The sequence below is a fragment of the Hermetia illucens genome, chromosome 1 (assembly GCF_905115235.1).
Source record: "Hermetia illucens chromosome 1, iHerIll2.2.curated.20191125, whole genome shotgun sequence".
NCBI lineage: Eukaryota > Metazoa > Arthropoda > Insecta > Diptera > Stratiomyidae > Hermetia > Hermetia illucens.
Window position 1 is genome coordinate 64,227,070 of NC_051849.1, and position 27,505 is coordinate 64,254,574.

Genomic DNA, 27,505 nt, shown 5'->3' on the forward strand with positions numbered 1-27,505 from the left:
TGGTCGCTTTTTGCGACGCGGTGGTACGACTATGGGTTTTTCGGGGATTTTCTCTTCACAACTGAAGGGAAGGTTTGGACTCGCCCGGCAGATGTAATTGATTTTTCCATAATGTCCTCCGTGCAGTGAATCAGACGGACTTCGATGGCAATCATTGGGATTGAGTCGCTGCCTTTCGCATGGAGTGAACTTCTCATGATTCATGTCAAGGCTGAATGATGTCGAACGACTGCAGGGGTAGTAGGAATTCCCAGCCGAACATCGGCTGTAGTCGGAGGTGGTGTCATTCTGTCCATTTTTCCCATCGTAGACAACTGTAAATTTTTCCACTAGAGATGAAATTGTGTTGATTTCACGCGAGGGTTTACTGCAGTCATCGACTGATCGCCTTTTCAATTTTCCGAATGGCTGGCATGTTAGACAACCAGAAAATATATCTGAGATTGAAGTGCTATTAATGAATGGTACATTGACGAAAGGAAATATGTCTGAAAGGAGAGAATAAAAAGCATTAGAGTGATTGGGATAAGTTTGAAATTATTAAATATTATTTAGACACGCATTTATCCCGGTTTCCCATGGTCAAATTAATCCAAGGCTCTGTTCACAATTGAATTCCTCTTACCCTGATTAGATGTTCATCAACATTGTAAACCATGGCGTAATTACCCAAAAAAAGGTCTCTTGTGTGTGTGTGTGGTTGTGGTGGGGGAGAAGCTATAGCCTCTGAGCACTCAGGTCATGGTCGCCCATTGTACTCGACTCCCCCGTCTAATGGAATATCCCGGATTCGTTAAGGTATCTCAGGATTTCCGTTATTGGATATGATGCTACTCGCCGCAACTGGAGAACATCGGCACCAAACATTTGATGTCTGATGCGCGGATGAGCGGGACATTCACATAGAAAATGCTCCGAGGATTCCGCTTCCTCATTACAGAAAGGACCCGTATCATCTTGGATAATTCCTACTCTGAACATATTTGCAGCTAGTGAATTATGGCCTATCAGAATGCCCCCAATACTCCTACAAGTCTTCCTTCCCACTTCTGGTTTTTATTCGAGAGGCAGACTCCGGCTCCAGAACCTTGTTCTGTTTTTGAGCCATCGGTGCAGAAAATCTCCATGTATCTCGCCACACATCCCTCTGAGACTTCCCAGGGTAACTTCATATCTTCTACAAAACTGATGTATGGGGAGACGAGAATCAGAAGGCATTGTAAGAACTGGATTTAGTACTCCCAATGCCTTACGCTCCCCCTCCCCCCACGTCCATTGTTTCCCCATAGATCTAATCGAATTAGTCTTTGAGCTGCTCTCATTGCAGTACTTTGAATAAATATATCCAAGGGCTGCAAATTGAGTAATGCATTTAGAGCTCCACCGGATGACGTGCTCATGGCACCGGTAATACCCACACAGACAGCTCTTTGCAGTGTGATAAATTTACAGCAACAACTTAACCCACTACACTAGGGATGCATAAGCGCATATCGGCCTAATGGTAGCAACATATATCCATATTACTCCCTTAAGCCTAAATCCCCATGTTGAGGCACACCCCTACACACCCCTTAAGCTGTGAGAGCTTGTTTCACCTTTACCTCTACATGTTTATTCTAAACAAGCTACTTGTCAAAAAATATTTCACTTCTTCGGAGAAATGAAGGGTTGTACCCTTCATCTAAAGCTAAAGCCCATCCAGTTTTCTCCAGTTTACAAATAATACCATTGTGGTTTTATTTGGATTAATTGAAAGTCCATGCCAAAGGCACCAACTGTATATCAAATCAACTGCATGTTGTATATTTGTACAAACCGTTCCAAGATCCCGAACAACAGCAAGCACAGCAAAAACGTGAGTGTGTATTAGCCAATTTTTCAGTTCGCATAGTAGTGAGTTGATAAGCAAACTCCACACAAGTGGCGATAGGATACTTCCATGAGGGCAGCCTTTCGTTGCTTCTGCTGTTAGGTAGCAATCGACACCTACTTCAGCCCATAGCAATCTCTGTGTTAGTACAGCATAGATCCACTTAATTAAATTATCATCTAACCATACGCTCTGGCGGCATCACAAAGTTTTTGGAAAGGCGTACAGTCAAACACCTCTTCAATATCTACGAAAATCCCCATCGGGTACTCACCCTTCTGTTGCATCCTCTACCTTTGAAACTAAAGAATGAAGAGCAGACTCACAGGAATTTTCACGCTGGACAGCTGGTTGATTTTCATTAAGTGAGCGCAACCTAAGCGCCTTCCCACAAATGTGATGCTCAATCAGTCTTTCCAAACCTTTCAACAAGAATGAAGTCAAGCTGATCTGTCTGAAGTTCTTTGGATTAGAATAGTCATCTTTTCCAGGTTTTGATATAAAAACTACATTAACCTTTTGCCAAGGCACATAGCCCAAAGCAAGGTATGGTAGAAAAATATTTGTTAGCAATCGCTCTAAGTGCACCATACCTTCCCCTAGCATTGCTGGATAGATGCAATCTATGTCAGATGCTTTGAACTGTTCACAGGACAGTATGCCAGCTCCCACCTTTTAATAGGTAACAACCGCTTTTAATGTGTTCTTGTTGTAGGGGTTGCAGGAACCGTCAAATTTGCCCTTACCACTTCTCTCTGGTGTAGTTCCAGGAAAGTATGTACTAATTCCATCGGGTTTCGGCAGTGTCCCAATTCCCCCTACACACTTTCGTGTTGAAAGGTTTACAGAAACGACCAATTATCTCCCTCCCACTGCTGTCATCTGTTCTCCTGGATGGCGAACTTCCAAGAGAGTGTTTACAGAATCAACTCTCGAGTTCGTAGAAGTTCCATCCTATTTTCTAAGAGAGTCCAACTTGACCGACTCATCCCTTTTAAGGACTCTGAAGTCTCTCTTTGGTTTTCCAGTTCCTCACAGTATGCTCTGAAGAAGTCTTGGTTCGAACACTTAACGTGCCTCTTATATTCACGCTGTGAGTTCCTGAAATTTAACCAGTCTTCATTATTATTGCTTTTACAAGCACGGTTCTGAAGTCACCTAGTTGATTTCCTGAATTTTTGCAGTTCCCGGTTCCACCAAAAAATCGTTTGACCTCAGTAAATTGGACAAGCCCCTTCATAGCACTCTAAAAGTGTGTAATTCAAAGTTTCCAATTCAACTTCAAGTGCCAAAGGAGTCCTTAGTCACCTAGGGTGCTCTACTTTGTTGCCAAGAACTTCATTGTACTTTGTCCAATCCGTTTTCCTAGGATTCCGTCTTTGAATTACAGACTGTTCGCCCTCAATAATCATCAGTGATCTGACAGTGGGCGCCAGTGTGTAATCAACTCTAACACTTTTGAAGTATACATTGTTAGGTCAATTACTTCACTTCTTCGCGGTCTCGCGAAAGGTAGGGGCGCACCTTAGGTTTGTAGTCATGAGATCAGCTGATTAAATCAAATAGTTTCTCTCCTCTTGGAGTGCATTTGCTACTTCCCCAATAAATATCTTGAGCGTTTGTATCGCAACTTATTAATAATTCGAGATCACTTGATTCTGCATACGCTACCAAATTCCTCAGTTCTTGCCTCGGTGAAGGATGCAAATGACGATGTTTTTCCTATCGCCATTAGTCTGGTCTTGTACGATACCGTAACTAAATCCTGGGAGCAGAACTGTCGTAACATGGTTGCTTCTAGCCATCTTGACATCAGGACGCAAGCTCTCGGTCTTATGGATCTTTCATGGTAGAAGATCCTAGCCCCCTTTACTGATCTTTCCACAGATTCTATTAAATTGTACCCATGGTTCTTGCATCAGAAAAATGTAGCAAATATTAGGAGACTTTGGCATGCTGCAGGTTAATTTGACTAATCTTTATGCTTTTCGACATAAACTACTACCACGTATATATCTAATGTGTAATGGAAAACTATTAGAAGCGTATGTCGCGGTTCCCGTGTGACGGGGTTATCCCCACACCGTACTGCCAGAGACTAGATCCCCTCGTGTTTCATTTCTCACAGAATAGCCGCACTATGAAAGGTGTGTGTGTGGCTCATCCCACAGAGCCTGAGTTTGTTTTTCACTTAACATTTTCACTAATTTGCAGTGCCCGGTTTGCATAGATTCAATCACTCGAACTGGAATTAAGTCAATTTCGTTCACTTCCTTTCCTTCCGCCTGTTCCGTAAATGGTTTTGGAGAAGTTACTAGGAAGTGGAATTCTTCCTCGCCAGTGCGAATACCCATACGGGGTTCCGTGCACCGAAGTCCATGCCCGGGTTCTGTTCACCCAACATGCGAATGATGTCCCCTGCCTACCTTCGAAGACCAAGTAACTAATATCCGACGTGTTCTGTCCTGAACTGCTCAGCATTCACAATAACGAAATTGTGCCGACCGTCTGAACTCAAATCCAAGATTACCAGCTGGAACTACTTTAAAGCAGCCACATCAGTGCACTCCAAGTGGAGAAGTCTATCGCGAAAACCTCGATTGTGAAATCTTGGCTTCTTTCCAGGCTCCAGCATTTTTCTCCACAGCCATTCCCCGAGGATGGCAAATTGTCCCTCTAACATTTTACCATCCTTGGAGGAAACTCACAGCAGTCAGAAATGAGGCTGCAGCTTGCGCATACGCTCCCTTCCTTCTCGGCTCGGTTTCCGTATTCGTATGAAAGGGACCAGCTTCGTTGAGACCTCTCTCGCTGATTTAATCACCTCCCTCCCTCTTGACACACCAGTCCTAATCCCCGCGGGATGCGTGGGTGTTGGTTTTGGTGCGAAGTACAATAAAGCGTTGCCTACCTAGTCTTATTCTTCTTGCTCGCATTACCGCTGACATAAGAGTCTGGTGAGTCCAGTATAGCTCTCACCCGGGTTACTAGTTTGTCCCCACCTTCCGTAGAAGATTCCACTCCCTAGCGTCGGATTTGTCTAGACATTACCGCAAATAGTGGTACAGCCTCGTCCATGTCCTCTTTCCCAAGGTGCTTCATCTTCTTTCGCAATGCCTTCTTCTGCCGCCGGCTTGCGGCCTTCCCAGGTTCATAGTGTCTGGGCCGCAAACCGGTAGCGTCCACATCACCAGCTTCCCTTTCTTCCGCTTCTCCCGTTAAGGGTGAAGGAGAAGGTGCTGACGGGCAGGATTCAACCTGTAGTCCCCCCTTCTTAGTGGCTGAAGTTCCCTTCTGGCGGTGGATTTGAGCTGTAATTCCGCGGACGGGCTGGCGTAGTCGTATTTCCAGCTGGCTTCGCCGTATGCACTAAATGCAAGCTTTGCATTGAGTCGGAAAGCATGACTTCTACAGATTTCTCCGTTGAGGGGGCATGAATGTGGTGAGGCCTCTAAAAACCGCACCTCGACCGCGACATCATTGTTCATGGGTGGGCGGTTCGAAGTCTGTGACTATTTACCACTTGGAGAGTTCAAATCCCTAGTTTCCATATTCATGTTTGGATATCCTTATTGTATTTGCAAAATACTAGAGGCTCCCCCACCACGACAAGGTGGTGTCCGAGGAGAAACCCTCTCTTACACTTTGAAACATTATTTACTATGACGTTTCCCACTCCAAAGAAATCGAAGATGACAGGTCTTTCGTTTCAGCGGCTCATTACTGACAATTCTAATAGGCACTAGCGTTCTGAGGCAGTATCGTGAGATGCAATCGACCTATAGAATTTCCTTCACTCATCTCAAAGCTTTTAGAAATCATAGAAGTTCCTCGCCTACCGGTTTAGAACAAAGATTGTTGCGTGAAATGAAAATTGTGTTTTACCGAAGAAATTGGCCAACGCCATTAGATCGGGGTGAAGAGTTAACTAATAGGCATCAGGGGGCAACATTTCCAAGACAAAAACTGTTCTATAATACGGGACCGCCCTGAAATTAGACAACATTATACCCTCATGACCTTACTGTGCTACGGGGGGATGTCTACCTGACGTCGTAAGCAGCTAAAAAGGAGATGTACTATCGTCACACAATATACTCCACAGATAAATGATGATTTGAGAGCCTCTTAACTCCATCTTGATCAGTCCTATGACCAAGCAAAATGGCGCATTGATTGAGACCAGTCGGCGTTTCTGAATAAGACAAAGGCGAAAGATGAAGAAAATTTAAAAAAAAATTGATTGACAACCAATTGAAAGACAGGCGCATTGGAATGTATAACGATAGATTTTGAATGCTTTCAGCAGCTCATTGATTACCACAAAACTCATTCAGGAGTTCAAACTTTATTTTCAAATGATGATGATAGAGAAGGAATACCAAGCAAATGAAGAATAATTGGCCAGAGAAACTGACTGGATCTTGCAAACAAGAAGAGCATCTAAGAAAAGGCAGACAACTCGTCACCGAAAATCATTAGACAAATTCTTGCGAAAAGCGATAAATCCAAAAATCTAACGAAATTGAAAGTGAAACTTCCTCCACCGATAAATATTAGCGGAATCGATGGGAACCAGAAAGTTAAAAGCCTCCTATCGGCAGCCATGATAAAGGAGTGCTCATTAGTTGCTCTAAATAAAAATGTTTAGAGAGCACATACTGTAAACGCAGATGACTGCAGAGCCCTCTCGAAAAGCTGAACATGGGAAAAATCCAATAGAACATATATGAAGCCAAAAACAACAGGCTTCTTGAGGTTATGGCTAGGTGACTCCACTCAACGTGCCAAAAAGACGACATTGAAGAAGACCTAAAGGAAAAGGATTTTAAGATCCTAGACGCTGTGAATACATTGAAAGAAAAAACAAATTCAATGAAAACTGTGTGAAATGTGCTGGGACTTCAAAATGTCTAAACAACAGAGCTTCCCCGGCAAAATGTTTAAATTGTAAAGACCAACACCCAGCCAATTACAGAGGCTTTGAAGTGCCGAAAGAATTACAGAAGCTAAGACGTAAAGGATCGCTACCGTCAAACGCTAAAGTCATCATAAGCGGAAAAAATGTGCCACAGACACGTGAGGTCAAATATTTAGGTATGACACTCGCTGGAAAAGAGACATCCTAAGAAATCAGGACAAGCTAAATGTCGGATACAGACAGATGTACTGGCTATTGGGGTTAGCTGCTAGTTTATAAGCCGATCCTAAGTCAGGAAATTGACTGATATCGCGATATAATGAAACGACCGAAGAGAGTAAAGCCAAACAACTTGCTAACACAAAAGATGCTTAAAAGTATAAGCTATTGAGGAACAGCCAGTTCCTCAACGAAGCTAACCAAAGTGCTGGGAAGGACCACAAAGTTTTCTCCCAATAAAAACGAAACATAAATATGTAAAGAAACCTCAGTCATAGCTTGACGAGAGGTGATTTTAGTGAGTAGAACTCCCAAACTCTCAGGGATCGTGAACCCTTAGGTTAAACTTTTGAACATTTCCATCTATTAAAAGGAAAAAAAAAATAGTTTAAAGTGAAAGCGCCCTCCCTTCAGAGCTCTCATGGTTGGTTTACGGTCATGTGCACACTAAATATCTTACTAACTTGATACTTCTTCGGTGTTTTGATTTATCGAATAGGAGATTATTATTGACAGAATGAAATCTTTCATTAAGTTTCAATAAATTGTAAAAGATTCTAATTGAGTGATGTCTATCGCTCGAAAATTTTGAAGTCTTGTGACTTAATTCATACACGGTCTATCTAAGTTGATCTTTTCAAGGAGAAGTGAATGAGCTTTTAGGATAATAAAAAAAGTAGTCTAAGAGGCCGCGCAATTCAAATTCCAATACTATGTAAATACAGGAGAGTTTCCATGAGAAAATCACTTTGGCAGCTGGTTTCGACGAACCAGAAACAAATTCTACAATTCTGTGGAGCTCGTACGCAAAAGTCGAGGAATATGAGGCGAGGTGTCCTGCACGAACTTTTCTCTACTTATTTTCTTGTGCACGAACCTTTTATTTGCGGGACTTAGCAAGCCCCTAAGAGCTATCCCAGAGCTGCAATAATTGATACGTCATCGCACCAAGATTCCAGATGAAAATTGCGCGATTGCAGAGGAAAACTGAATAATGCATAACCTACGAACATCCTCTCACGCATTATGGACCATATGGACGGCCGAATAACTCACAATTTTCTCGGAGAAACATCTAGGGAGCCTCAATGTGTTAACGATTAACTTAAAATGAATAAATATTCCTCCAAAGAGAACTTCGCCTGTTTTCAATTTTCCTTGTTCCCCTCCAAAACTGCACTCGACAGCCAGGAACCCCAAACTCCACTCTTCAGTCATCTTTCGCCGAAGCAGCATCTACCTAATCGGGTTCCCGCAATATCCCAGCATTCGCATGAATAATATTTCGCCCTAGCTAGAAACAAGCATTAGAAATGTACTTAATAATATGCAACATGATTAGATCTAGATGAAAACAGAATGGAAACGCTAAGGGGCCACATGCGAAAAATAGTTATGCTGCACATTCGTGAGTGCTTGTCACTTGAAAGGCGAGCGAAATGATGCAGATGCCATAACGCTGGAGATATTTGCTAATAGAAGAAAATGTACGAGGCAAACAGCGCTAGCTAGCGCCCGCGAAAGAAACAGGTTGTTTTACATGGCTTATGAGAATGTTACCAATCGCAATTATGAGAATGTTACCAATTGCAATAAAGACATGGGCTGAAGGCGAAGCCATTGCTTCCTTATTTCAAGAATTGCTAGCGGGGTTCTATCATAACCCAGTGGATTTCTATCTGCACGGTGGGTATTCACGTGAAACTCCTTAAGACTTCAAAAAAATGTTCACAGCCAAATTTGAATCTTTCCTCTGTGCTGCTCCCTATAGATATGTGTGATAAGTATTACACTAATGCGACATGATACCGTAATCAGATTACAGAAAAGGATTGTGGATGTACTGAAACGTACGTGCATATGTTTATAAAATAAATACAAACGAATCAGCGTAAACCTTTCACAAACACAGGCTCATAGCATTGCTAAAATGGCATTTTTCCATTACGGAGGAAGGCAAATTCCCTTAATTTAAAACTTAACATGGAAAGCGTATGCTAATTAAGCGCGAATCGCCTTCTCTTCCATTCGATTTGAGGAAGTAAACAGAACGAGTGCAGTTACGCAATACCACCCCCGGTCAATAAATGGATGGTCATTCCCCATAAACCAGGATTCATTGAACGGACTGTGACAATAATTCTGACTGATTGGTTTTTTGGGGAAACTGAAAGGGTGAGTTAATGGGTTCATGATTAAACCGAGTCTGCAACTCGATACGTGTCCTCCGGATTTGCAAGTACTTTTCATGGATGTCCGGACGGGTAACGGAACGAATGAATTTCATTATGGATAAATCATTAAACCTAATGAATTTTCGTCTGGATTTTGTGCTGGAATCAGAATTCGGACGAACGAAATCCATTTAATTTCCTGTTGATTAAAACAAAAGGCACACGTCGGCTTGCGGTTATTGAGTAACCTGAAAATCCGTAGTATAAATGAGATTAGTGTCGTTCCGTCATTCCACTTGTGCATACCAATGAGCTTCACTCATATGGAACAGATTTATATTGATGCATGATACATGTTAAACATGCTTGAAGGAATGGCGAACTCAAGGTTGACCAGCATTAGTTGCGAATTATGAATGAAAGCAATACCTCAAGGTGCGTGAAATACATTGCGAAGGGTAATATGTATTATTGGAGAGTCTTCAGGCATACATTTAACTTATTCTGCTTCTGAATTGTTGAATTAGAGCAAACCAGTAGTTGAAGCCATTAATTCTCAGAAGAAAAAATATTTTGTGCTTTCATGGGTGAAATGTGTAAAGAAGCTGAGCCCCTACTCATCTAACTATTGTACCTGTCATTTTTAGTGAGGAACTTTTATTGGCAACAATTAAGTTATTTAGCTGTATGCTTACAGGGTTCTATTTCCCTTTTGACATCACTTTGTCGTGGTGGCGTAACCTATAGTAGTTCACTACTTCACCAAGGGTGTCCCAAAATACTGGAAGATAGAAGCTGTGGATTTTAACTCTGTGATAAAAAACCATAGACTTCAAATCTACCTGCGACTTTGAGCAATCAAGTCGCGGCCGAGGCACGGAGAAATCTATGGAAAACATACTCTCCGAAGAGAACCGCTCAGTGTCCACGACGCGGTAAACCAGACAGGAGTGCACAACAACTTACAGGATGGATGGACCTGAAAACCTGACTGCTCCCTAATTCTGGTAGAAAACGGGAGAGGCAGCCTCGAGATAAGGAAACTTCTGCCGCAAAGGATAAAGGACCACTGGCCAAATCTTATCTGTCAAAACTTTCTCTACCGCCTCTTCCAGAAAAACCGGAAGAAATAGAGATGGTGATGTGAACGCAACTGATATAATTCCGATACGTGGAAGCAGATCCTTGCAACCCAGACACGGTGCACCTGGGAATACGTCGGTAGCGAAAGAAGGCGAAACTTCTTGAGAATGAGGAGAAGTGCGTAGTTGTACCGCCATGTGTACCTGCCAGAAATTGGAGTAAAAAAAGCGGCGAGACTCATATTGGATGTAGCAGACTCTTCAGTTAACCACGGTTTTCACAGTACTACACTTAACATACGACTACGAATATAAAGATTAGTCAAATTAAGTTCCAGTAATGCCCTTATATACTTCTGGTAGGAGAGCCACATGTTCGGTTTTGGGATCAGTAAAAAGACTAGGATCTTCTTCGATGAGAGGTCCCTAGGTGCAGCCATGTTGAGAAAACTCTATTCCGAGAATCTATGTACTTGGATCACCCTACAATACCAGATTGATGGGAAGCGAAGAAGAGTCATAGTTGCCTCTGCTTATTTACTTATAATTCATTATAGCCTTCGCGCAAGAACTAAAGGATCTAAATGTATATGTAGAATCAAGTGGCTTTGAACTCTTAATAGGTTGTGATGCGAACGCTCAACCTTTTGGAAGAATTAGCAAATGCAATCCTAGAAGGGAACAGCTATTTGATTTCATTACTTCGACCGGTGTCATGACTGCGAACGTAAGGTGCGAACTACAAGAAGTGAAGTAATTGACCTAACAATCTAAACTTCCAAATTGTTAGAATGGATTAGAAACTGGTATCTTAAAATTCAGTCTGACAATTGCGAGCGAGTAGAATGTTATTCAAAGACGGAATCTCGGGAAGGTGGAATAGATATAGTTCAATGAAAAGCTTGGGAACAAAAGGTGGCTTCCTAGGCTACTAAAAACTCCGATAAAAGTTCAATTAGAAACTCTGAATTGGACACTTTTATAGCTTTGAAGAGGCTTGTCTTTTAACCCGAGGCAAACATGGTAAAACGGTTTCCAGCAGGGACCGAGAACTGCAAAAATCCAGGATATCAACCAGTCGATTTCTGAATCGTACTTTTAAAAACAATAAGAAAGAAGACTGGTTAAACACCCGGGACTCACAGCGTGAATATAAAAGGCTCGTAAAATGTTCGAAGCGAGACACCTTTAGAGCATACTGTGAAGAGCTGGAACGAGAAAAAGAAACTTCCAGGCTGTGCAGAGTCTTTAACAAGTCTGAATACCATAAACTAGCCACTCCTCGTATAAACATGTTCATCAAAAATAAATAAGCATTGTCTATTACCGCATCACAATGCACAAGTCAAAAAAAAAGAAAACTAAAACCCCCCTATGGACTACGCCGTTCATATAAGTTCACGTTATATGATAATGACGTCATACACACCTTAAGGTGCAATACATTCACCTAAAGTGCAAGACTTTGACCTTCGATAACTTTGTCAATAATAGTTTAATTGCCTCCAAACTTTTCAGAATTATGTCCTATATTGTCACCTATGCTGATGCCAAATCTTCTACTTCTGAGATAAACTGCCAGATTTCATATATATTCATCAATGTGATTGTTTCAGATTTTTCGGTTGGATAGGTTCTAAGAACGAGACCTGTTTAACTTTTTTGGGCACACATTTTGAGCCCTGTCTCCCTTATGCTTCAATCAATATTAGAAATAAGATCAGTACTAATCCAGCCCTTTAATTTTATACATGATGATTGATAGATGACCGTATCCTCTAGAAAAACATTACACCTTCCTTTCGCTTGTATGGACCCCCCTTCAAACCCAGCACAAAACAGCGTCATTCGCTGTATGTAAACGGACACGTAGACCACATGTTCTCAACAAGCTCCATGACAATTGGTTCGGCTGTTTCCGTTTATTTCACACAAAACCTTAAAAAGGATGAGTCGCACAAGTTGGAGTCACTTAGAAAACCGGATGGAACTTTCACGAACTCCAGAGGTGAGTCAGTACAGACTCTCTTGGAAGTACACCACCCGGGAGAATAGGTCTAGGAAGTGGGAGAAAAAGAACTGACGGTTTCTACAAACCTTTCAACACAAAAGTGTTACAAAGTGAATTGAGACACTGCGAGAACGATTGTTACCAATGACAAGGCGAGCACTGCTATACTATCGTTTGTACACTTAGCATGGATGGCAACTATTCGGCAAGACTAAAGGAGGGTATAGAGCACTTAGAGCAATTTCTAAGAGATATTTTCCCTTGGGCTACGTGCCTTGCTCTTGGCAGAATGTTAAGGTAGTCCAAGCTTAAGCCTGAAAAATATGACTATTCAACGTTTGTTTATAAAAAAGGACCGACGTGTTGATCATCCAGAGATAATACGATACATACCAGAAAACACAATGCAGTTATCGCCCTTTGTATAACCCGTACACTGCAAGTTCTGAATTCTGGTCACGAATCCACGAATGTCTGGCTCGTACTCCACGGAAGTTCTTCAGTTCTTCATTTGTTGTTGTTCCAAAATGACAATACGCTGACACCAGTTAATGAAAGCTTAGAGTCGGTGGTTGCCACTTTCTCTAAACCACTCCCATATAGCACCACATAAAGAAAATTGGCTTGAAGCAACATCATCTTGATGTTGGTTTTAAAATAGTTGTATCTCCGGATATAAGACAAAAACGGAGGCGGCTATAGCGCGGTTGACGCACCGAACGACGCCAAATTTGGCAAACAGGGTTATCTTGATATACAAATTATAGGCTCATTCGATATTCCGCCCATTAATTCACATTAAAAGAGTGACACAACGATTCCAACTGAGAACCTTGGTTTTACCAACCCTCGTTGTCCAAATCCAGAGCCATTTGTCCATTCAGTCAAAGTGGCAACAACGGCATCGCTAATAACGCGAAGAAAAGGTGTCGGTGATAAAATACTACATAGCCGGTCTTCGCTTTGGAATTTAATTTCTCCAGCGGTTTTATCCTGATACCTTACTGGACATATTTCACCATTATATGTTGCACTAGTGATAGTTATTAGTTTCTCCGGTATGCCCCTACTACGTAGTAGACTCCAGATACACTCCTTGCTGACGCTATTAAAAAGCTTCTTGAAATCGAAACAAGTTGGGAAACCGGAAGGTATGAAAGGTATTGTGTATTTCTTTTATAAAGAGATTTGGGTGTGCATTTGTCCCATTAGCATGTAGCACGTAAAATATGCATATATTATGTGAAAATAGCCACTTTCAAGTGATATTGACATTCATAGTCTTGAATTTGCAGTGGAGCGGCAGATTTGACCTAGTATAACTTTGTTAGTAATAGTGCGATTTTCACCAAATTTGGCAGGATCATGATCTGTAGCCTACATTGCTGCAAAATTTTGTGATTCTAGGAGGAACTTAACGGGGGTTTTCCTGTCAATTACTAAAAATTATTTTAATATACTATTATTAAGTTTATTTGAACAGGTATCGATATGGAGGGTATTTCGGAGCCTAGGCATCATATAGTGCCAGCCCCCTGATTTTTTCCAGATTTTTCGGTTGAGTAGTTCCTGAGAATGGGTTCGTTAAAGAAATGACCATTTTCAACACCCCGCACTCTCCACCTTTTCAGCAAAAGTCAAAACTAATACCGGCCTCGAAAAGTACTAACCGAGACCTTTAATTTGATACCCCACATGACTATATTTGATGAAAAAAAAATTTACACCCCCCTTTTGAGTGTATGGGGACCCCCCTTAAATTCGTCGTAAGAGGATGTAACTCACTACATGCGTGAGCGTTCATAGTTCCCACCTTTCTACCAAATTTTGTGTCAATCGCTATAACCGTCTCCGAGAAAAATGCGTGTGACGGACAGACAGACAGACAGACAGACGGACAGACAGACAGACAGTAAACCGATTTTAATAAGGTTTTGTTTTACAAACAAAACCTTAAAAAGGTTTGTCGGCCATACTGGGATAGTGGGTTCTATTGCACGACGTGGATTTTTCGTCATTCCTTCATGTGAGGCCACTCGTCTGACATTTCCACGCCACTCTAATAATAATGATTGGTTTCCCCAGAATACCCCCCCCCACCCTTGCATAGATGCTGTTCAAAATGCTGACCCACGGTACGCTACACTTCCCTAAGTTGGCCGCTGTACTAGAGGTCAAACGCATTACGCTCGCCTCCACACACAGCGGCAATAAGAGCCTTCATTCCATACGCTCGTTGATTTCTAGAAAATTGTATCTCAGTAAAATAAAATAAACTTCAAAGTTCTTCTTGAAAATGAGCAATCTTGCTGATAGTCTTTTGTAATTTCACCTCAAGGAGTCCTTTGTATCTCATATCCTCCGACCGGTTTCTGCGTAATTCGAAACCATTCATATTCAAAGTTCACTTTCAGCTGCCTGATTTGTTTACTTCTTGCATCTTTCGGAGTTTAAAATTTAAGTTTTACCTTACCATTTTCCCTCAGCAAGTTGTACAGGTAAGTATTTTTTATTATCTCAATTGAAATTGATTTTTCCTTGAATGCTCTTTCAAGAGGACGTAATTGATTTTTATTTGCGAGATTTTCCTTTTCCATGAATGTAGACTTTTATTTTCAGTAAAAATCTTATGTTCGCTTCTAGTCTAACTGAAAATAAATGAACCGAAAAAGGGCTTTCAACTCAAATGGAATTTTAAGATTTCTTTTACTCGTATCTGCCAGTCTCAGAGTTTTGTGTTGCATAACATTTTCAAAATTCATGAATGCAAATGTTCGTATAATACTTTTGCGTATTCTTTAATGATTGAAACGGTAACGGAACGACTCCGAAATAAACCGTTCTTATGCTGGCGGAGTCATATTTTCTGATTAAATTTCAAGAAATCATCAAGTTAACAATGCGTATACCAAAAATCATGGTTGAAATTAATGGAGCGATGAAGTTACATTTATCTGAAAATAATCTCAATTGAAAGGGTAATCAAGTAAGAAATCAAGCGTTCCATTTCGATTGGAGAACTCATCAGACAATCCGATTATGGTACCCACAACTAAAATATGAGAATATTTATTTAAAATATAAATACTAAGCGAATTGTGCTAAGTTCTAAGACAAGCGTATATAGGACAAATTCGCGATGTTCAAAAATTGATCAAGCAAGTTTGTTGTTTGGAAATCCATAGAGAAGACATCCGAATATAACGCCGCTGCTGGTGCTCGTCACTTCAAATGGACCCTAAACCTAATAGTGATTGGTGACTTTCTGATTACGGATGGGTATCACATTCGACTCATCTGTTTTCTCCTCACCAAATCCGTGAAGTTCTTGAAGGCATTCCGAAAATGACAAAATATACACCCCTCACGGACTCTTCAAATTCACTAGGATGACTTTTGAGCTGTGCAATGCGGCCCAAACCTTTCAAAGATTCATCCGCTCTGTGCTGCCACACCTCTACTTTTTTTCGTATATTTGGATGAAGTTCTAGTGGCATCATCCCCTGAGTTCGAGTGTTTAGTGCATTTTTCAACGTCTCCTTGAGGCCGATCTTGTACGCAGGTGAAATTCTTCGGCCACCTAATCACTCCTGAAGGTATCCAACCAAACCCAGTTCAAGCAATTCTGAGGTTCCTGCTTCCGAAAACAATTAAGAGGCCAAGTACCACCCGCCTACGTGGTCCTGCCATTTGCGACTACCAAGCAACATCTGGTGGAAGGTACGCTTTCTCGTTCAGCTTCTTTTTCAAACTGAACCCCGCTTTACGGAATAGCAGCACGATCAGCACCGTTGACTTTCGCAATCGGATGCGCAGAGGGTGGCAAAGTTCTTCAAAGGGTCAAAGTCAGTTCGAAATACTCATTTAGAGAATTTCCTATCTTTTGGTCAAAGTCCATTATATACTACGAGTCCTCAGATAACCCAAATCCTTAAAGGAGTCATTAATATCGTTCACAATCTAGCAAACCAGGACATCCGGACAACGAATCGGTTAGTCACTGCAGAGTATTTATGGCTGTCCATTAACAATGACATAAATTCTTAGGCCGGGAGTGCAAGACTACGAAACATGTTCCTTCGGTTCACCAAGAACTTCCACACAATGCATCTCGATCGTGATCATTGATAAGTTCATGCGGTGACTAAGGCAATAGCTCTGAATAGCATTTCCGTGCAATCTTCTGGCAAAGCTCTGTGTCGAGAGAGAATTCTACTATTCGATGTGATGCAAGTCATAATCACCGACCAACAAATGTAGTTTGAGTTCTTCCTCTTTCTCAACAATCGTGTACCAACCGCAGTCCAATGGATTCCTATAAAATGGCATAGGATGCTGAAGGCAGCTATAATGGCGCAAAATAACCTTTCCTGGTCGCAAGTGCTTCTACTCGTTTTACTTCTCCTACGGACAGCCGATCGCGAAGAATTGACTAGATTATTTATCTGCTCAAGAACGCAGTGCGAAGCTGAAGGCGGAATCACCCAATCACGCAACCAATGTGGTCAACGTGCCCAGGGAACTCGACTCCTGCATCCATGTCTGAATTAGAACGAATACAACCCGGTGACCTTTACAGCCGAGGGTTCCTTTGAAGGCCTCAAGCGGGGCCCATACCTTTTTAGCCTCGATGTCGGAAGCACGATAATGAATGCCTCCCTAGCCCAGATGAAGCCTTGTTTCCCGGAAGTAAGCGCAGACAAGAAACAAGTCGGAATACCGGAAGCTCGCGCTTCGGGTATAAAGGTTTTGTGTTCATCTTATGTGAGAAACTTCAACGCACATTTTTCTGTCCGTATATAGCTACAAATCCAACATAATCCTTCATATTTTTCCAAACTACGAGACATACGTACATATTACAGCCATAGATATCACGCTCACCCTAAACAAACAAACTGCCTATTACCGAATACTGTACACATATATGCACGTATACAAATTGATCGTACCCATATTTCCGATTTACTTCTTATATCTATTTGAATTAGGCACTACCCGCAAAGTTCATTAGCACGCATATATTATATACCTACATACACACATGTCTGGCTGACAAATAACTAAAAAACTAAAACAAAATAATTCTCTGCGACCCAATTCATAAGAACTCATTTCGTTGTGGTATTGACGAATTGATATGTGATGATGACGTCATGCAGGTTGTAGAGTGCACGAAATTCACAAAAAATTATAAAGTTTCACCCCCTATAACTTTGTTAATAATAGTTGGATTTTCTTCAAACTTGACCGAATTGTGCACCATGTTCTTCATTATACGCATGCCAAATTTTGTACCTCTGGGATGAACATAAGAGGGGGTGCCGGGTAAATTTCTAAAATGTGGAAATATACTATTATTAACTTTATTTGTGCAGATATCGGAACCGGATATATTTTGAGGCCTAGATTTCGCAGAGATGCACCACTGTGATTTTTTTCAGATTTTTCGGTTGGATAGGTTCTGAGAACGAGGCCTGTTACACTTTTTGTGGGTCATATTTTGAGCCCTCACTCCCCTATGTTTCATCTAGTGTCAAATATTGAAACAGATTCGAAAAGTACTAATTGGGACCTTTCATTTGATACCCTACATGGCTACATTCTGTGAGAAAAAAATATGCACCCTCCATTCACATGTATGGGGAGCCCCCCCTTAAACTTAACACAAGATGGCGCCACTTACTGCATGTAAAGGGATCACCAGATTACATACTCTGACCAATTTTCGTGACAATCGATCTAGCCGTTTCTGAATAAATCGGGTGTGACAGACAGACAGACAGACGGACAGACGGACAGACAGACACCGTCTCGATTCTAATAAGGTTTTGTTTCACACAAAACCTTAAAAAGGCACGCAATGCGTCTATTTTGACTTACGGCAGCCGAGCTTAGGAAGTCTTGCGTCTGGTTGCCCCCTGAAACCCGACGTAACTGTAAATGCTCTAAAAAGAGTCAGCCATGATTTCAAAATAATGACAACTATTAAAAAATTGTTTTTCGAAATCAGTCGGAAGTCAGGAGTGTGAGTGAATTAGAAATAATTTAAAATTTTTAAATATAATAATATATAATATATAAGTAATAGATATAATTTACATTGGTTGTGTTGTATTGTTTTGTTAAATATTAAAAATTAAAAAAGATTTATCATAACTACCATACAGTCTCACTATATAGAATACGTTACAATTATCTTGAGAGTCCTCATGCATTCCTTATGATTTTCGCAAGGATAATTGGGTGACCTTAGTCGCATTCGAGAGGCAGATCCCCTGAAGAATTTGTGACTCCCTGCATGAGGATGAAATAATGGTATCAGTGTTGACATCTCTGAGAATTTCTGTGATACCATTAAAGAAGGCGAGCGATTAGATGACCGATGATTTAAGCCTACTATTATCTCAGGTGATAATTCGATTCATTTCATTGCCGCGCATGTACCACAAACAGATCGACCTGATGACAAAAAATATGCCTTCTTGCAATTGCTCGTTACAAAGCCATGCGATGTGCCTGCCGATGACTACATCTTCATTGAGGGTGTAATGGTTACGGGTACCATGGGATTAAGGGGTATGAAAAACGCAATGTAGGTAGCGAATGTGCAGATTTTGCCGACACCCATGACCTCGTACTTTTCGATAGATATCTTCGTTTTGTGCCCTTTAATATATAAACAGTTAAATAAAAATACAATCCAGAAAGTGACCTATATAAACCTGGAGGTCACCAAATCTGGTAAGCGGTTCACCGGCCAAGATACTTGGCTTAAGAATGACAAAATCCAAATGAAGGTCCGTGAAAGGAAACGCCTACCGTATCTGCTCAAGAGGTATGCCAGGACCAGGAAATAGACCCATTCAGTAGAAGCAATTTTAAGATCTCCGCCACCGCCAAATACGGCAAAGAAAAAAGCTCATGAAAGCTTAGTAAATTATAAAAGTGAAGGAGTCTACGAAAGGAGTAACTCCGCCAAGACTTGCCGAGAAAAGGGTCTTGATCTGAAAGAACTTTTTTCCTGCAGCTTGAATCCAAAATAATTGAGTTGTCTAAATTCATTGAGGTCAAGCACAATGTACACCAAGCCATGGGGAGAGCCATCAGGGTGCTTTATAATAGGTCACAAAAGGAAGAAAGAAGACCTAAGGGAAAATCGAAACCTGATGTCCCAACAATATCATAGGGGATCCAACTGAGAACAAAGCGCAAAGTATCGATCAGCAGGTAAGTAAAAGAATGCGAGACGAGGAGAGAGTACCTTCAGAAAATTAAGAAACCTCTAAAAGAAAAAATGCATTCTGATCAGCCTAATGAACAGAAGTAAAAGTTAAGAGAGGGAAAACACATGTCCAAAGTGAGAATGTCGAATACCGAAGGAAAATAAAAACGGTTGACGGACTAAAGTCATAAACAAAATGAAAAGAAAAAAATGGTTTCTCCAGCAAAGGAAATCTATCGTACGCGATGATACTAAAAAAGGCCAAAGCTGACAACGATCGAAAAGACCTAGGAGGTCAAAAAGAGGATCTCATGTTTGAACTGAAAAAAAATCAGCATTTGAAAAACGGACGGCTTTCGTAACCAAGTTATAAACTCGCTTGGGGAAAATGTTGCGGCACGTTCCCAAAACATGAGCGTTACATACAATACAATAATGTTGATGAGGTGACATCCAGAAAAGAAATATTCACTGCCTGAAAACAATAATTCAAGTTGGAGGAATTCAGTGAAGTTAGTCTAAGAAAAGCTTATGCTGTTCTTAAACGGCCACAATGCAACTGCCAGTTGAGACAGCGAAAAAGTTATTGACCGCAGGGAAAGTTCGAATTAGATATGTTTTCTGCTATCAAACAGAAGAAATTAAATAAGTGCTTCTGCTTGATGTTTGGACCCTTCGGAGAAAGGAGATATTGACAAGGAATGCAATAGAGACCCCAAACACATTTCATGTGAAGGAAAGGAGGGACGGGGTATCCGGCACATTGCACATTGGAGACATACTTGCAGGCTGCTTGTAGCCAGGATAGTTAGTTCCATCTGACTATATGCAGTCCCTGCTTTGGAAACAACGCTGTATATTTAATGTAACGCACATAATCTGAGTGCGGGTGTAACATTTTTGTGGCTAAATATCTACATGGCCGACGTGACCAAAAGGGTAACGAAAATATAGAGGGATTCTGATTTAAATTTTGTTTTTATTTTTGGTGATTAAAATCACAATTAAACACACGTACGGAGGGTGCCAACTATTGCGAGTAAGAAAGGAAAAAAATACTAAGCAATTACAGTCAACTAATAGACTACCAAGACGAATACGTCCGCACTCGCTAACGATCGGTACTAGAAGGAAGTGGAAGTGCAACACACCGACCTCGTGCCAGGCCGCCAGCTGTGTCGAGAACAATTCAGTACGTCGCCCGAGGTGTTCTCACTGCCGGTAATGCAGTCAGTGGTTCTTGCCTCCGATTCGCCACGCAGTCTACAGATGATGGCATAGCTTTAATCGGACACCCCACCTGATTATCCAAACAGCCATGGAGTCCTAAAGGACACAGAGCACATATTCTTCCAATGCCCGAGGTTTTTGGAAGAGAGGAGGAACTTACAGGAGGCTCTAAATCAAGTGTTATCACCAGGAAGTTTTGTCTGGAGAATGGCAGCTTCCCTGAAAGATTAGGTTCCATAGTAGACTCTGGTAGGCGAGTGTCTTTCGAAAATTTCCATCTCCTTAAAAAAAGATAGACAGACGAATGGACAGAGCGCCAGTTAACCGATTTTGTTTAACATGTGATCTTAAAAAATGAAAAACTCCTCTGCGAGGACTACCATACTCGAATCTCAAAAAATACTCTTAGCGAATATTAGGGAAGGAATGAGGTGGAAATTCAGATAGTCCCAATAAATTAAATACTCAAAAACCGTCGGAAATACAAGGTTAATGTTCATCAAAGATTCGTTTACTTCAAACAAGCATACAACAGTATCGACTGTATTATCTGAATTTGAAATTTCAACGAAACTGATTGTACTCACCAAAATAACAATGAGTCATTATTTGCAAGATCACCTAACAAGATGCGTCCGCACAGACTCGGGATAAAAGCATGGCGGTAGGCTTACCAAAACCCTACTCAACATGGCTCTGGAGCATATGATCTAACGGATACCAGTAGATCTAAATGGCACGCTATAGTACAAAAGTCGCAGACAGGATACTATGTCGAATATATTATTATCTTACACAGTTCAAAGAGTAAAGTGTAAAGTTGGACGAAGTAGCGAAGGAAGCCTCCTGTAAATTCCTCCTCTCTTCCACGAACCTCGAGCATTAGAAGAATACGTGCGGTGTGTCCTTTAGGACTCCATGCTGTTTGGACAATCAGGTGAGGTGTCCAATGCAAAGCTATTCAGGTATTGGCGATATCCTCCATGGCCGATGAAAAATTGGGTGAAATTATAATTCGTCTCTCCATGTTTTCTCTCCAGCCACTCCCTGATGGTGGGGACCAACTTGTGTATTCAAAGACATTTTTTTGAGTGGCCAAAAAATATGGAGACCCCTCCTCTTTAAACTAAACGTAAAACGATGTTACTCACTGTATGCGGAAGAGTTACCAGAGCCCATCCTACCACTAAACTTCATATTAATAGAAGTAACCATTTCTGAGAAAAGCGGGTGCCACAGGCAGATAGACTAAGGGACAGACACCCAGTAAACCGATTTTAATAGAGTTTGGTTTTACACAAAACCTTAAAAATATATTATCTTCACTTAAAAGGTGTCAGAATAGCTTTTATTTTGAGGACTTGATCTTAATCAAAACATCAACAGACATAATAGATGTCAGGAAGGGAACCCATACCAGTTCCACTCACTATTCCAAATAGTTTTGGGTTCTTTTCAAAAATGAAAATGCTTTTAATCTATCATCAAACCAACTATATTTGGAGGGTCAGATTTGTATACCTATTTGAAATTTATTTATTGCAAATCCCACTCCATGTGTACCCCATGTGCCTTACATTTAATATTAGCCAGCTCGTGGAGATCTTTCGAAATCTTGTTCCATTCCATTCCGAATGAAAATACACAATTAATTCAATGGCCCATCCTCAGAAACTGCCCAACGGAAAAATTTAAACAAATCATGACAATCGAAATAGAAATATAAACAAAGTAATAGTATCTTTTTTTATTTTGGAAATTTGTTGGAAACCCACCTTAAGTTCACCCTAAAATTATAAAATTTTACAAAAATACGTTACATAATAAGAAGCGCAATGATGGGAAGTTTGGTGGAAATCCTGATATTGTTACCAAACTTATAATAGTTAAAAAATGTCTCCTTCGCCAAAATCGACTGCACTCTAAGGTACCATGTGTAGGAGTCAGCATCACATTAAAGTGAATATAATCAATGAATATACACTGCGAGCTGTGCACAAGCGGGACTATGTGCACTCAAATATTCTAACATAGGAAATCTACAAAACCATTCATAGCTAAAGCGTCGAGCCTTCGCCGTCCGACTTGCTTGTATGTTTCACATATCTAATTAGGTTCGTAAGCTAGCCACGTTTCCCGTATGCATTTACTGTAATAGTCAATTTATCAATTTTTAATTCATAATGGGTGATCATTTCAGGGGAATTTATTGCTGAATAAAAAAGTACCCAGACATTAACTGGATTATTTCGTAATTAAATTATCTGCAGGACATATGTATAACTTTCTAATGAGACAAAAGACCAACCAACTTATTTGATATAAAGAAATACTCAAGTCGAAAAAGATACGTATTTATCCACTAGCTTGATTGCATCCTCCATCCGTCCCTGAAGTAAAAGTCGCAAAGCTTCATGACATTGACAATGAATGGTTATTAGAACACATTAAAATACTTCCAGGGAAACACACCTTTTATGCAGTTCATATTTCGGCTTTATTTTGGCTTTCGTACGTAACCACTTTTTATCAATACTGAGCACTTTAATTTCAGTGTCAATCAGCACAAACTACGCTTAGTGCCCATTCGGGCTAATCCCCGAGCAGCTGGGTTCCATCAAAAATGTCAGTCGTGCTATTTGTCACCATAAGGACACAGATAACTTGTGCAGTAATCACTTCTTATCTCTCCACATGTGACGCAATCCCTGAAACCATGCCTATTTCAGAGTGAGTCCTGGTTTGCATGGTTCGTCGAGTCGGGAGCAAGGGTAACAAACTCGAATTCGCACAACATATAATCGATACAATATTATATGGGTGCATAAGGATCCCGCACTTTATTTCCCGACGTTTTGCTTAAATCGGACTTTAAGTCGAACTGACGGCTTCCATTCTATGGCCACCCGCTCTTTGTGATGTTCTTCTGCATAATTGAATTAGGCTTCCTCCCTGCAGACATGTAGGTAGTTAACCGACGCGGTATAACTTGTGGGCGGAATTATGGAGGGTATATTCGCCAAGGAATATTATTTTTTTGCTGTTCTGGCCGCTTTTGTTTTCATGTCATTAGAGGCTCCGCATGCATTTTTAATAAACTTAATGGTGTTAATCCGTTTATCATGCACATTTTTATGAGCTCCTCCTAGGATGACTAGTTTCAAATAGTCGTCCTAAAAGTATAGACCCGGAAAATGTAAACGAATATTCTTGGAAATTGAATCTTCGCTGAAATCATGGTGAATTTATGCAGAGATGTAGGATCATTTTATTAAAAAATAAATAATATTCTCCATCTCTCCCTTGCTCTCTAGGAAAATATTGACAAGAAAAATAGAGTAAGACTAATAAATAAAGTATAACCAAACAATAGATCTTTTTCTTTTCGTTATTAGAACTTTAAAGTTTATCATTAGATTGAAAAAGGGGAAAATTTATACTACACCAAACGAAAGTCACAACGATGCAAATGATCCTGCTTTATCAATTACCATACCACCAACGAAAGGAGTAAAAGTCCTGCATTGTAACTTTAGAATTGAATCCGCCGCGATAACAGGTAACAATGCCCTTTGCTATGCAGAGTGGTCTGCATCTGGCTGCCGTAGACAACAGATGTTTTTTTAAGGCCTGAAGAAAGTGGACTGCAACCAGCCTGTCCTGTGCCTACCAAGGGAAAATTCCCTCCGCCAGTATCGGTGCTCAGAGGTGACGATGAGGAAGACGGAGTGGCAACCCTGTCGGCCAAACCAAAACCAAGTGGCCGAGGAGAACCTCCATAGTGGTGGCACCGGGAGACGCAATACTCACTTTGACTTGCCGGCCGTGTTGCAGTAGGCGAATGCTCCAAAGGCCTAATCAGGGCGATCAGACCCGAGTCTGCATGGGGACTCATCTGAAGAGGCAATTTAGTCACGAAACCTTACCAGGGGTATACTGGTAATATGGGAACCGGGATAGCCCCTGGACTCTCATACTTCGGGTGAACTCCCGTCGTATGTGAGTACAGCTCGGTTGTTTGCGGTTGGTGAAGGTTGTGGTTATGCTCATGCGAGAAGAGATCTTCGGGCCTCGGCGTGGTGTTGCGTTTCAACACCGGTCCCGTACTCCTTAGCTCGGTAGAGGTTTCGGTAGGTCTTGGATCTACCAATATGAATGCTAAGCCATGCACTTGGTATAGACTGGTACCGTTCTTGCTTGTCTCAGCGGGGCTCTGATTGTAGTCACAAAAGCAATCCGTATCTTAAGAAGACCGTGGGATTAAGTCGTCTAGGTGATCACATTAAACCTTCAAGGACTTAACTCCGCCAGTATCAACTGCTAGTTTTTAGGAGCAGGTGCTCTACCACACTTCAAGGCCCTGATCCATTTGGATTGTTGCGAAAACGATTATTATTATTATTCCGAGTTATCACAATCTCGGCAGGTGCCGGATTTTACCTAATACTAGCACTAAGTGCCAAGCATTTAGGCTCGGACGATCCTACCTACTTAAAAACTAAAAGGGGCACTGGTGGTGATGGCCGGTGGTAGGTCAGTGGGAGAATCCGTCGAGTACCCCCCGCAACATCGAGCACGTGTGCAGAATGGTGTACTTCTGCATGGTTTGAACCAGACTGTGCGAAAGTCCTAGGACATCAAGGGAAGCCGTCAGGGATTTAGGTACAATACCGGTAGCTGACAATATTATGGGAACTACAACCACCCGCTCGAGACGCCAAATTTCTTTGATTTCACGAGCCAATGGCTCATAGTTCACCTTCTTCTCCACGTATTTCCGTTCAATGTTGCTATTATGGGGGATAGCAACATGAATAATATACGCGGAGCGACCCGTCTTGTCAACTAGCAGTACGTCAGGCTTGTTGTGTGCGGTATGGCGATCAGTCAGAACTTGCCGGTCCCAATACATGCTGTAAGCAGAACTATCAAGTACTGCTTGCGGCTCATATCGGTAAACCGGACATGTTCCCGTGATCAGCCCATGCTTATATGCAAGGTTTTGATGGATAACCTTACATACAGCATTATGCCTGGTGATGTATTGCACCGGTGCCATAACAGTACAGCCAGAAATGAGATGGTCCAACGTCTCTAACGCCGAACCACACATTCTGCACTGGTCGTTCTCCACCCGTTCTTTCATGATGAGCTTTTTATAAGCTCGGGTGGCGACCACGCCATCCTGAATGGCACACATGAACCCCTCCGTCTCAGCAAAGAGCTCCCCAGCACACAGCCATCTGTTCGACAGATGCAAACCGACAAATGGCTGCCAAAGACAATTCACGTGTTTACCGTGCATTGCCTTCGACTTCCATTCATCGATCCGCTCTTGGTACGACTTCACCCCACTCAGAGGATTGAAGGATCGATCTTTCAAGTTAAGTGGAGTCAGTCCACAGTCTGCCTTACAGACAGCCGCATGCAAGCGACTCGCCTGCTCTTTGCTGTAAAAATAAGCGCGCAGCGAGTCGACTTGGCGATGATGTTGTGCCGCCACGTCAACCACGCCTCTACCTCCGATGTCACGAGGCAGGTTCATCCGCTCCACGGCAGACTTTGGGTGATGCATTCGGAATTTGGACATAGTTGTCCGTATTATTATTATTATTTATTTCTCACTATCAGCGAAGGGCACAAGGCTGTCGTACGGAAGGTCGCGGTTAAAATCTCGCTGGCGGCAGTGGGATTTGTATCGTGATTTGACGGCGGATACCAGCTGACTCAGCTGTGAATGAATACCTGAGTCAAATCAGGATAATAATCTCGGGCGAGCGTAATGCTGACCACATTGCTTCCTACAGTGTTCTGTAGTGTACTGTTACGGTCTTGAATGAAGTGTTCTAACACACTTTCGGGCCCTGATCCAATTTGGGTTGTTATGCCAACGATTATTATTATCAGCAAAGGGTCCTAATCAAACCAACAGAAGTTCTAGCTGACTTCCCTGCATTTCGCAACCCACGTCAGGTAGTGACTTAATCTCGACCAACGCGGGACGGACCCGCAAGTGAACCAAAGCAGTCACCCGAAGCAGAAAAGATATACCTTGAAGTCAACTTCGTCTGTGGGCGGAAAAACTCCAAAAAGCAACAGAGGTGTTAAAAGTGGGAGTGCTTTCCAAATGCTAAATGCCAGTGCCACCTCTGCTTCTAGGGCCTTAAATCTAAAAAGGGAAACAAGGGATCATGCTAAAACATTTTCGCTGATTAAAGACCAAAGGTCATCACGAAAACCTCTCCACCCCTCCGTGATCTCTAAAGGAAAACTGATCCCGAAGGAATTATAGCCGAAGAGTACCCAATTCTGAAAGTTCGCTCGGTTACAAATTTTGTAACCAGGCAAGATAAGGTCCTCAACAGGATCTAATTTGAGTCCCCAAGATCTAAGTGAAGTTCATCTTTCATCAAAAAATTATCTTCGAAAAAGCATGACCAGTAAGAAAGTGCAGTGTTACAACTGCCAAAACTTCGGGTATATCGCCCAAAATTGCTCGATAGGGCACAGATGCGCTGAATGCATAAAGCGCCATCCACGTGGGCAACGCTCAAGATCCACTATGGAAGTTTCGCATTGCTACAACTACGGCTAAACTGGGCACCTTGGAAGCTCCCGTGGCTATCCACCTTATCAAAAATGATAATCATAAGGTAAACTGCCAAAATCCAGAAGGCAACTGTGACTCAATTTTCAAAGGGTTTGACTAGCCCAGGCAGTTGCTAAAAAATCTTTCTCAATAATAAGATGGCTTTGCCAGATACACCAAC

General features: G+C 41.6%; 1 protein-coding gene across 4 annotated transcripts in view; it reads right to left on the minus strand.

Annotated features, from left to right (window-relative positions):
- Nucleotides 1–266: 266 nt before the first annotated feature.
- The window catches only part of LOC119652307, a 710,323-nt gene continuing 683,084 nt past the window's right edge, over nucleotides 267–27,505 (minus strand). For all 4 annotated transcript variants that reach the window (XM_038058200.1, XM_038057485.1, XM_038059052.1 and 1 more), the window contains one exon: nucleotides 267–488. In XM_038058200.1, the coding sequence (XP_037914128.1) occupies nucleotides 417–488 (72 nt within the window). In that variant the 3' untranslated portion in view covers nucleotides 267–416. The remainder of the gene's footprint in view (nucleotides 489–27,505) is intronic.